General features: G+C 45.7%; 1 protein-coding gene across 2 annotated transcripts in view; it reads right to left on the bottom strand.

Moving 5' to 3' along the window:
* The window catches only part of LOC141133590 (rho guanine nucleotide exchange factor 15-like), a 92,012-nt gene that overhangs the window by 27,344 nt on the left and 51,587 nt on the right, over positions 1–13,081 (bottom strand). For both annotated transcript variants that reach the window (XM_073623050.1, XM_073623051.1), the window contains 2 exons: positions 4,333–5,475; positions 3,135–3,165 (listed from right to left, as the gene is read on the bottom strand). In XM_073623050.1, the coding sequence (XP_073479151.1) occupies positions 3,135–3,165; positions 4,333–5,475 (1,174 nt within the window). The remainder of the gene's footprint in view (positions 1–3,134; positions 3,166–4,332; positions 5,476–13,081) is intronic.

Genomic DNA, 13,081 nt, shown 5'->3' on the forward strand with positions numbered 1-13,081 from the left:
AATGAACGGCACATTTATTTTTTTAAGTTCTGGGAATCTGGCTGAAATTTGTTTCCAGTTTCAAAAGAAGGGTGTGGAGCAGTTTGGAACCTCAGTCTGGTTATCGGATACAAAAAGGAAACTGTCTATATAATTTTATTTTTTGTTTACTTTCTGCTATATAAAAAACAATACAAAAATGTATGTATTCTGCTACATATTTTTGGTAAAAAAAAAAAAAAAATGCCAATAAATGTATGTTGATTGGTTTGAGTTATAGCATCTACAAATTATGGTATATATACTGGGATTTAATTTTTTTTTATAGTACTATAAAGTATACTAGTTATAATTAGTAATGGCGGCGATCAGCGACTTATAGCGGGATGGCCATATTGCGGCGGACAGACACTGAAACTTTGTGGGAACCAGTGACACCAATACAGGGATCAATACTAAAAATATGCACTGTCACTGTACTAATGACACTGGCTGGGAAGGGGTTAAACATCAGGGGCACTCAAGGAGGTAAATGTGTGCCTAGGGAGTGCTTGGTTACTGTAGGGGAGGTGCTTGTACTACTGGAAGACATGGATCTGTGTTCCTGCTTCAGAGAAACACTAGATCCAGGTCTTCTGTACTCACAGAATGAGTCTGCCTAATGATCGGCAGGTCCTGGTGGACATCAGGTCCGTGGGACCCTTTGATCAGCACCTGCTGTGTAAAATCACAGCGGTAACGAGCCGCCGGTGGCGCGCACTCACGCCCAAATCCAATAGTGCAGAATCACACATATATACACACACACACACGTGATTCTGCACAGAGCGGCTGCCCTATAGCAGTAAATCTGCTATGGGGCAGTCACTAAGCAGTTAAAAAAAAAAAAATCTAATTTCTTCATAAATTTAGGCCAATATGTACAGTATCTCACGACAAAAGTGAGTACACCCCTAAGTAAAAAAATTTCCAAATTGGGCCTAATTAGCCATTTTCCCTCCCCAGTGTCATGTGACTCGCTAGTGTTACAAGGTCTCAGGTGTGAATGGGGAGCAGGTGTGTTAAATTTGTTGTTATCGCTCTCACTCTCTCATACTGGTCACTGGAAGTTCAACATGGCACCTTATGGCAAACAAAGAACTCTCTGAGGAGCTGAAAAAAAGAATTGTTGCTCTACATAAAGATGGCCTAGGCTATAAGAAGATTGCCAAGACCCTGAAACTGAGCTGCAGCACGGTGGCCAAGACCATACAGCGGTTTACAAGGACAGGTTCCACTCAGAACAGGCCTCGCTATGGTCGACCTAAGAAGTTGAGGTCATGTGCTCAGCGTCATATCCAGAGGTTGTCTTTGAGAAATAGACATATGAGGTTGAAGGGGTGGGGGGTCAGCCTGTCAGTGCTCAGACCATAAACCGCACACTGCATCAAATTGGTCTGCAATGCTGTCGTCCCAGGAGGAAGCCTCTTCTAAAGATGATGTACAAGAAAGCCCACAAACTGTTTGCTGAAGACAAGCAGACTAAGCACATGGATTGCTGGAACCATGTCCTGTGGTCTGATGAGACCAAGATAAACTTATTTGGTTCAGATGGTGTCAGGCGTGTGTGGGGGCAACCAGGTGAGGAGTACAAAGACAAGTGTGTCTTGCCTACAGTCAAGCATGGTGGTGGGAGTGTCATGGTCTGGGGCTGCATGAGTGCTGCCGGCACTGGAGAGCTACAGTTCATTGAGGGAACCATGAATGCCAACATGTACTGTGACATACTGAAGCAGAGTATGATCCCCTCCCTTCGGAGACTGGGCCGCAGGGCAGTATTCCAACATGATAATGACCCCAAACACACCTCCAAGATGACCACTGCCTTGCTAAAGAAGCTGAGGGTAAAGGTGATGGACTGGCCAAGCACGTCTCCAGACCTAAACCCTATTGAGCATCTGTGGAGCATCCTCAAACAGAAGGTGGAGGAGCGCAAGATCTCTAACATCCACCAGCTCTGTGATGTCATCATGGAGGAGTGGAAGAGGACTCCAGTGGTAACCTGTGAAGCTCTGGTGAACTCCATGCCCAAGAGGGTTAAGGCAGTGCTGGAAAATAATGGTAGTCACACAAAATATTGACACTTTGGGCCCAATTTGGACATTTTCACTTAGGGGTGTACTCACTTTTGTTGCCAGCGGTTTAGACATTAATGGCTGTGTGTTGAGTTATTTTGAGGGGACAGCACATTTACACTGTTATACAAGCTGTACACTCACTACTTTACATTGTAGACAAGTGTCTATTCTTCAGTGTTGTCACATGAAAAGATAGAAGAAAATATTTACAAAAATGTGAGGGGTGTGCTCACTTTTGTGAGATACTGTATATATATATATATATATGTGATTCTGCACAGAGCAGCCGCCCTTTAGCAGTAAATCTGCTATGGGGCAGTCACTAAGCTGTTTAAAAGAATTAAAATTTCTTCCTAAATTTAGGCCAATATGTATTCTTCTACATATTTTTAGTATAAGAAAAAAAAAAAATCCCCATAAGCGTATATTGATTGGTTTGCGCAAAAGTTATAGCGTCTACAAACTATGGTGATATATATTGGGATTTAATTTTTTTTTTTTTACTAGTAATGGCAGCGATTAGCAACTTATAGCGGGACTGGGATATTGCGGCGGCCAATTGGACACTAACTGACACTGCATGGGAACTAGTGACACCAATACAGTAATCAGTACTAAAATATACACACTCACTGTACTAAGGACACTGGCTGGGAAGGGGTTGAACATCAGGGGCGACCAAAGGGTTAAATCTGTGCCTAGCCAGTGTTTAGGTGTGCTGTTTTCACTAAGGGAAGTGATGGATTTTTTTTTACATCGCTTTGCAGGGAAACAAAATCCAGCACATCCCTGCTGACAGAACGGTGCTCTGCCTTGTTTACATAGGCAGAGCTTCGTCCAGTGGGTATCCTCGCTGATCAGCGGGTGCCGGCGGTCATCTATTGGCTAGCACCCGCGGATCGGCTTCTGATGTGACCACTATAGACTGGGGGGGGGGGGGGGGGGGGGGGCAGTCACGGGTGTGAAGATTGGCCAACACTGACTAATGGTGGGGAGGAGCTAGGGATGGATCATGACGATTCTTCACCATACACTGACCTAAAGATGGAGGACTCTGAACCGGACGACTCTGCAGGAGAGAAGAAAGAGAAAACACTGTAACTAAATGACCCAAACTACAAACATAGTCATTTTCACCCCAATACCCCATAAATCCGATCACTGATTGGCTGGACACTGACTTATAGTGTTGCATGATGAATAAAAAAAAAAAAAAGAAGGATTCTTTTCATTAAGAGTGATAAAGTGGTCCTAATCTATTATAGTGGTCATGGCAAAAGGCCTGGATGACTTCTTCGCAAATAACGATGCCCACAAATATAATTACTAGAGGGCAGTATTGTATATATTCCAATTTCAATAATGAATGCACCATCGTCATTACCATAAGGCAGAGTTGGCGACAGTTACCTTGGGGAAGGTGGGGGGAGGGGGTTGTTTTGTCTTCCTCTGGATCAAAATGGTTTGTCTAGTTCAGTGGTCTCCAAACTGTGGCCCTTTTGCCCACCTATATCTGGCCCTTGGGGCACTATTACTCCCAGTGACACCAACAAGGGGGCACAATTACTCCCACTGACAGCAGTAATGAGGCATTATTCCTTTTCCTGATGGGGCACCATTCCATCCCACTAATACCAATGATGGGGCGCCATTCCTCCCACTGACACCAGTGATGGGGTACCATTCCTCCCATTGACACTAATGATGGGGCACCATTCCTTCCACTAATACCAATGATGGGGCACCACTCCTCCGACTGACACCAATGATGGGGCACTATTCCTCCCACTGGCACCAAGATGGGGCACTATTCCTTTCCCTGATACCAACAATGGGGCACTATTCTTCCTATTGGCACCAATCACTGGTCACTATTCCTCCCACTGACACCAATGATTGGGCACTATTCCTCCCACTGACACCAATGATTGGGCACTATTCCTCCCACTGACACCAATGATGGGGCACTATTCCTCTCACTGAAACCAGTAATGGGGCATTATTCCTTCCCCTGATACCAACAGTGGGGCACTATTCCTCCCACAGATGCCAATGATGGGGTACCATTCCTCCAACTAATACCAATGATGAGGCATTGTTTACTTCTATTGGCGTCAGAGCATTTTCCACTCATATTGACGTACCAGCCCCCCCAAAGTCCGAAAAAACAGTAAACTGGCCCTTTGTTTAGAAAATTTAGAGACCCCTGGTCTAGTTAAGTGTGTTGATTACTTACCGTTGGCGTCCTCTGATGAGGAATGGCGATCTCTACCCCTCTCCACCGGAAGGCTGCATACAGATGCCTTCTTATCTCTCTCTGGCAGTTCCTCTGAGTTCCCTGTCGAATACCTCTTCAGAGATCCCTTTCTCAAAAATGGGGGAGGAGCCAGTGGAGGTGGAGGGGCTGCCCCCCGGGGGGGCTTGCTGGGCACTTTAGGGGGAACAATTGCCAGGGGCTCGGGTGGTTCACACATGGACTGAATAGGCGGCACCTTGCTCCGGCGGGCTGGTTTACGGATCTTGAGCCGATTTTCCCCAGCCTGGTCTTCCCCCGTTGGGGGCTCCATCCTCGAAAGCTCCGGAGCAGATTGTGAAGCATCTGTGGCAGACAAACTCGTCAAACTTTCTGTCGAGTCGCCAGAGTTTGAATTCATATCTTTGTCCGTGATGGGCACCACCTGATCAGAGAATGAGATACTTTTTAACTTTGAATTTTTTATGATGGGTGCATAGCCATTTGTGGGTTCAAGGGAAGGTCCGTTACATAAATTAGTTGGGGGAGGGTTCGTGGTATGAGTGACAGAAGAGTCTATATCACTACTGAATTTTGCTTTCCAGAAAGATGCCACTCCATGTTTAGGAACCTCTGGAGCATTGTCCAACCTGGGAATTTCACCCTGAAGGTTATCCACCTCCTCGCACGTAGAGCTGGGCAAGTCACTGTTAAAGTTACAGTCTACCGTGGATTTATAAGAGGTGAGTACAATTCCACTGCTGACTTTCTCATCCCCAACCCCATCAGCCGAGTTCTGCTGGGAACGCTCTGCGTATCTCAAGGAACGGCGTCTGACGGGGTAGCTTGTCCCAGCTGTCATTTTGTCCTTCAGAAGCTTCGGGCCCCACTTTTCTCCATCATCATCATCATCATCATTTAGTGATGAGATCCTCTGCAACTCGCTGCCGTCATCAGAAGAGTCCAAGACTTCACTGGCGTTGAGTCCACGGGGCACAGAAGATTCTGGAACCCAAACTAACACGAAACCGGGTCTCTGTTGGTGGCAACCACAGCAGCATCTACTGGGGCAGGCCAGTCGAGGTAGGCAGAATGCCATTTTGGCTGATCGCTCATCTGGGTCTTGGAAAAGCTTTGGAGGCAGTGCTGTTGATGGAAAGAGAAGAAAAAGAGGATATTAAAAAAAAACATTGGTCAAGAAGATAAAAGCAGAAGCATTTATGGAGAGAAGATGCTAAAAAAAAATTCCATACAAACAATCTAAATTTCTACAACTGGTTACATCCAAGGTGGCACTTGACTGATTTCCAGGTTCTCTATGGTGGCACTTGACTAATTTCCAGGTTCTCTAAGGTGGCACTTGACCGATTTCCAGGTTCTCTGTGGTGGCACTTGACTGATTTCCAGGTTCTCTATGGTGGCACTTGACTGATTTCCAGGTTCTCCTGGAAGCCAGAATCCACCAAGTTGCTAAAGACTGCTCTACAGAAAATATAGTAGTTTCCACACACTTTGTGTTTGTCTCTTGAAACAACTGCAAACAAGCAGTTGTCAGAAGTGATCTGCTCCTTCATTTTTTGCAATTCTCTTAGTTGACCAACTATGACTAAACAGAGTCTGGGCAGATAGGAAAGCTTGGCAACTTGTAAACACTCCTTCAGATAATCCTGGCCAACAGATGTTGGGCAAAGAAGTCCACTAAACAGGTACAGAAATCTTGTCTCACCAAACTATTTCCCCAATGAAATGTCATCATTTTCAGGCTATGATGTCATCATTTGTCATCAGGCTGGAGCTGAATGGGCCACTTTAATCTCATGCTACTAAAAAATTTTTGTTGGGCGCACGGGGGAGTTTTTTGTTACCGTGATCATTCTGCTATAGTTGCAAGTTGCAAGTAGGTACAGCTAATCACAAAATGTTGGAGCGCTGTGTGGTCATTAGGAGGGGCAACTGGCCCCCCCCCCCCCCCCAGAACTACATCTCCCAAGAGCCCTTTCCCTTCACATATAGTGTGGGCCAGGGTCTTGGGAGTCGAAGCAGCAACATTATTTTACTGGAGTTTTGTAGTCCAGCAGGTAGGGCCAAAACCAAACCTTAGGAGCTCACTGGATTTCTGGCAGATCAATAGAATTGAATTGCCTATGGAAACTTTAGGCAGAAAAACCTTTCAGTTGGTGGAAACCGAGGATTTGCCTCCTGTATCAACAGCATTTGATGACTTCATGCCGGAGGGAATTGGAAGCTGTTTGATAACTGATAATTGGCTCATTATAAAAAATTCCCGCAGTGGGACAATGAGACCTATTGAAGTGCGTCAGGGAAAGTGAAGTTAAGCTTTTTGTTCCGAGTGGTAAAACGAATGTAGACAATGGAAGGTCCTGTTCTGGGAATTAAGAAGATTTAAAGTGAAACAAGCGAGCATTAAGGATTATTAACTATAACGAGGAGCCTAAGAGCTCTACAAATACTATAGGGAAAGCAATTAGGGACTACTCATATCCTGGGGGCTCGAAAAACCACATGGAGCTCTCTATAAAAAAAAGGCTGACCGCACGCTCATCTGCTCAGTGCCAATGACTAATGACCCATCGATCGATGAGCCCTCCATCCTCACCTCCCGCTCCGTAGGAATCAGTCAGTTTAACTCCATCTATTCTTATAGATTTATCCAATTTCTTCCGCTATATAGCACTGACATATACCGCAGTGCTGTACAGAGGACACTGACCCAGTCACCTCAGTCTCTGTACCAGAGGAGCTTACACTCTAATGTCCCCCCCCCCACAATCACACACTATTATTATTATACATTTATATAGCTCTGACATATACTGCAGTGATATTAAAAACTTGACCAAGCCAGCACTGTGGATACTTCTAGAGCCTGTACAGCCACAGCGAATCCGGACAGGTGACAGTATTGATGCAGCCAAGGCTTTCACTGGCCAGTCTCACAGGGTCACCTCTGTCAGTGCCAGGGGACGAGTCCTAGTTGCTGTTTCTGGCTCCGGAGGAATAATCCCGGACAAGCCCCCTATTATTATTATTAGGTCAGATTTCTATACCAATTCCGACCTCCATCTGTCAGTTACCAGAAAGGAAAGCGTGGGCTGAGAAATCACCACGGCCTCACCCTGATGACGCGACTTTCCCAGGATCTGCCATGTGTTGGTGGTTTAGAGGGATCTGCTTTACATCCCAGCCCGTTTAAAAAGGAGGGGGCGGCGAGAGGAGGGAGACCACCGGGACACATAATGAGCCTTACACAGGGAACCTCCAAAGCCTGGTCCGTGTTATACAGGATTATTTAGTCATCATTACACAGCAACACTGATTTTCCGTTTATATCAGGGTGTGCAGTCCACATTCAAACTTTCCCATTGTATTTTTACTAATATTATACAAATGCAACTAATTCATACAATCTCAGAAATTTAAATATTTAAAAAAAAGAAAATTGTATATTAAAAAAACGAAATAAAAAAAATATAAAATGCATGCAATCTGAAATGTATTTATATAAATATGCATCAATTTAAATATTAAAAAAAATACAAAATGTTATAATATATATATATATTTATATTCCATATAACATTTTGTATTTTTAATATTTAAATTGCTGCACATATTCATATATATATATATATATATATATATATATATATATATATATATATATATATATATATATATATATATATATATACACACACACACACATACATACATACACACACACATACTTACACACTGTATATGTAACTGCATGCATTTTATATTTTTTTTATTTCCTTTTTAATATACGACTGACTTTGCATTGATGGGCACAGGTGAGATTGTACTGACGGGCACAGGTGAGACTATATTGACGGGCACAGGTGAGACTGTACTGACGGGCACAGGTGAGACTGTACTGACGGGCACAGGTGAGACTGTATTGATGGGCACAGGTGAGACTGTACTGACGGGCACAGGTGAGACTGTACTGATGAGCACAGGTGAGGCTGCACTGATGGGCACAGGTGAGGCTGTATTGATGGGCACAGGTGAGACTGTATTGACGGGCACAGGTGAGACTGTATTGACGGGCACAGGTGAGACTGTACTGACGGGCACAGGTGAGACTGTACTGATGAGCACAGGTTAGGCTGCACTGATGAGCACAGGTGAGGCTGCACTGATGGGCACAGGTGAGGCTGTATTGATGGGCACAGGTGAGGCTGTATTGATGGGCACAGGTGAGGCTGTATTGATGGGCACAGGTGAGGCTGTATTGACGGACACTGGTCACGCTGTATTGATGGGCACAGGTCATGCTGCATTGATGGGCACTGGTCACGCTGTATTGATGGGCACTGGTGAGGCTGTGCTGAGGGGTACTGATAAAGTTGTTGTTAATATTTATTTTTGTAACTTAATTCTGCATAAAACATTTAAATGTAATTTCATGAGATAATTTATGAGGGTGGGATTAGGGCCGGGCATGGTTGGGGTTGGGTGGGGAAAGTAACCCTTAAGGCCTGGCTAGTAGCTCAGGACTTGAAATTTTGAGCCCTGTACATATACATACTGTATATACATACACATTTTTCTCTTAATATTTCATCATTTATAGGGGTGTTATGGGTTTTACATATTGTTTTCATATATGAAAAATATATGATTTGGACATGGTGTGGCTGGCTTAGTGTTCTCCATACAGCACTGCAGTATGTCAGAGCTATAGTAATATATACATATATATTATACACACACACATACATACACAGTATTTCACAAGAGTAGGTACACCCCTCACATTTTTGTAAATATTTCATTCTATCTTTTCATGTGACAACACTGAAGAAATTACACTACAATGTAAAGTAGTGAGTGTACAGTTTGTATAACAGTGTAAATTTGCTGTCCCCTAAAAATAACTCAACACACAGCCATTAATGTCTAAACCGCTGGCAACACAAGTGAGTACACCCCTAAGTGAAAATGTCCAAATTGGGCCCAAAGTGACAATATTTTGTGTGGCCACCATTATTTTCCAGCACTGCCTTAACCCTCTTGGGCATGGAGTTCACCAGAGCTTCACAGGTTGTCACCGGAGTCCTCTTCTACTCCTCCATGATGACATCACAGAGCTGGTGGATGTTAGAGACCTTGCGCTCCTCCACCTTCCGTTTGAGGATGTCCCACAGATGATCAATAGGGTTTAGGTCTGGAGACATGCTTGGCCAGTCCATCACCTTTATCCTCAGCTTCGTTAGCAAGGCAGCGGTCGTCTTGGAGGTGTGTTTGGGGTTGTTATGTTGGAATACTGCCCTGCGGCCCAGTCTCTGAAGGTAGGGGATCATGCTCTGCTTCAGTATGTCACAGTACATGTTGGCATTCATGGTTCCCTCAATGATCTGTAGCTCCCCAGTGCCGGCAGCACTCATGCAGCCCCAGACCATGACACTCCCACCACCATGCTTGACTGTAGGCAAGACACACTTGTCTTTGTCCTCCTCACCTGGTTGCGGCCACACACGCTTGTCACCATCTGAGCCAAATAAGTTTATCTTGGTCTCATCAGACCACAGGACATGGTTCCAGTAATCCATGTCCTTAGTCTGCTTGTCTTCAGCAAACTATTAGCGGGCTTTCTTGTGCTTCATCTTCCTTCTGGGACGAAAGCCATGCAGACCAATTTGATGCAGTGTGCGGTGTATGGTCTGAGCACTGACAGGCTGACCTCCCACCCCTTCAACCTCTGCAGCAATGCTGGCAGCACTCATACGTCTATTTCCCAAAGACAACCTCTGGATATGGGGCTGAGCACGTGCACACAACCTCTTTGGTGGACCATGGCGAGGCCTGTTCTGAGTGGAACCTGTCCTGTTAAAACGCTGTATGGTCATGGCCACCGTGCTGCAGCTCAGTTTCAGGGTCTTGGCAATCTTCTTATAGCCTAGGGCAGTGATGGCGAACCTTGGCGCTCCAGATGTTTTAGAACTACATTTCCCATGATGCTCATGCACTCTGCAGTGTAGTTGAGCATCATGGGAAATGTAGTTCCAAAACATCTGGAGTGCCAAGGTTCGCCATCACTGGCCTAGGCCATCTTTATGTAGAGCACTTTGCCATGAGGTTCCATGTTGAACTTCCAGTGACCAGTATGAGAGAGTGAGAGCGATAGCACCAAATTTAACAAGCCTGCTCCCCATTCACACCTGAGACCTTGAAACACTAACGAGTCACATGACACCGGGGAAGGAAAATGACTAATTGGTCCCAATTTGGACATTTTCACTTTAAAGGTGTACTCACTTTTGTTGCCAGCGGTTTAGACATTAATGGCTGTGTGTTGAGTTATTTTGAGGGGACAGCAAATTTACACTGTTATACAAGCTGTACACTCACTACTTTACATTGTAGACAAGTGTCATTTCTTCAGTGTTGTCACATGAAAAGATAGAATAAAATATTTACAAAAATGTGAGGGGTGTACTCACTTCTGTGAGATACTGTATATATATATATATTCGAGTGGGTTACTTCAAATGTTTCTCTGGTTCTCAATGTAGAGATCAGTGTCAAGGTGGACTCCCAATATTCCACCAATATCCAATAGAAAAAACGACGGGACACGTTCTCCAATTAATTTCCATTGGAGAATATGTCCCGTTGTTTATATAATAATTATTACAATAAAATATTGTTATTTTAAGAATAAGGACTAATTCTAAAAACTTTCAAAAATTTAAAATTAAACTTAGAATGAGTTTACAAAACTAAAGGTTGGACAGTATTTCTAAAGGCAAAAACTAGGGGGCGGTCCTTGACAATTAGCCGTCATGTAACAATTAAGAGCACAGCCCCTCACTATTACGGAGTATCCAGAGACCCTCCACACCATCCCCTTACACCCCCCCCACCATGTACTATGGAGTATTCAGAGACCCCCCACCCCTTCCAGGTACTCTGGAGTGTCTAGAGACCCCCACCCCTTCCCCTTAAACACCCCCCATGTACTCTGGAGTGTCTAGAGACCCCCCACCCCTTCCCCTTAAACACCCCCCATGTACTATGGAGTATCCAGAGACCCCCCACCCCTTCCCCTTAAACACCCCCCCATGTACTATGGAGTATCCAGAGACCCCCCACCCCTTCCCCTTAAACACCCCCCCATGTACTATGGAGTATCCAGAGACCCCCCACCCCTTCCCCTTAAACACCCCCCCATGTACTATGGAGTATCCAGAGACCCCCCGCCCCTTCCCCTTAAACACCCCCCCATGTACTATGGAGTATCCAGAGACCCCCCGCCCCTTCCCCTTAAACACCCCCCCATGTACTCTGGAGTGTCTAGAGACCCCCCACCCCTTCCCCTTAAACACCCCCCATGTACTATGGAGTATCCAGAGACCCCCCCACCCCTTCCCCTTAAACACCCCCCCATGTACTATGGAGTATCCAGAGACCCCCCACCCCTTCCCCTTAAACACCCCCCCATGTACTATGGAGTATCCAGAGACCCCCCCACCCCTTCCAGGTACTCTGGAGTGTCTAGGGACCCCCACACCTTCCCCTTACACCCCCCCCATGTACTATGGAGTATCCAGAGACCCCCCCACCCCTTCCAGGTACTCTGGAGTGTCTAGCGACCCCCACACCTTCCCCTTACACCCCCCCATGTACTATGGAGTATCCAGAGACCCCCCCACCCCTTCCAGGTACTCTGGAGTGTCTAGAGACCCCCACCCCTTCCCCTTACACCCCCCCATGTACTCTGGAGTATCCAGAGACCCCCCCCACCCCTTCCAGGTACTCTGGAGTGTCTAGAGACCCCCACCCCTTCCCCTTACACACACCCCCCATGTACTATGGAGTATCCAGAGAGCCCCAGGACCTCCACCCCTTCCCTAGACCCTCATACCCCCTCTTTGTACCTCTGCTGTGCAGACTGACAGCGGTCGCTGGGTGTAGCAGGCGAGGAGCCTGGAGGGGGGGGGGGGGTGACGCAAGGAGGACATGGGTGGGTGGGGGGGGGATAAGGTTTCAAATTCCATATACTACACAAGCAGAAGGTTAACTCTTCTTATTCTAGATCCCGTCTGCTGCTGGAAATAGAGCAGGTAGTCCGCGATCACCGACCCAACCAGTGACCTGGGAAGCCTCCAGGTATAAAGAGAACCAGTCACCGCTAGGATGACACCAGAACGTTAACATTGACAGTTATAATAAAATAGCCATGCAGGCCTATTGATCAGAGATTCCTTTTTTTTTCAGCTTTACTTATGACAACTCTGGAGCTGGGAGACAGAGCTGGGAGGCTCCTGAGGTCTGATACACGGTCATCTTCCTTGATGATACAAGCTGTCTCCCAGCTCCTACATGAGAATAACATCAAACACAGAACAGCCCTACCATTAACAATCTTCCTACATACAGAGCCGGTCCTGTTATGCACACTCAGGAGACGGTATGTATTAACAGCACAAGGCTAGACAGGCAAAAGCAGCAACCGTCCGACTTCAAGTGACCTCTAATTCTTAGGGTCGAATGTCATCCTCGGACAGAGGGGAGACATTAGAGTGTAAGCTCCTCTGGTACAGAGACTTGTGTGACTGGCTCAGTGATCTCTGTACAGCACTGTGGTATACGTCAGAGCTATATACAGTGCCTTAAAAAAGTATTCATACATTCATTTATTGGGATTTTATGTGATAGACCAACACAAAGTGGTACATAATTGTGAAGTGGAAGGAAAATG

The sequence above is a fragment of the Aquarana catesbeiana genome, linkage group LG03 (genome assembly GCF_042186555.1).
Source record: "Aquarana catesbeiana isolate 2022-GZ linkage group LG03, ASM4218655v1, whole genome shotgun sequence".
NCBI lineage: Eukaryota > Metazoa > Chordata > Amphibia > Anura > Ranidae > Aquarana > Aquarana catesbeiana.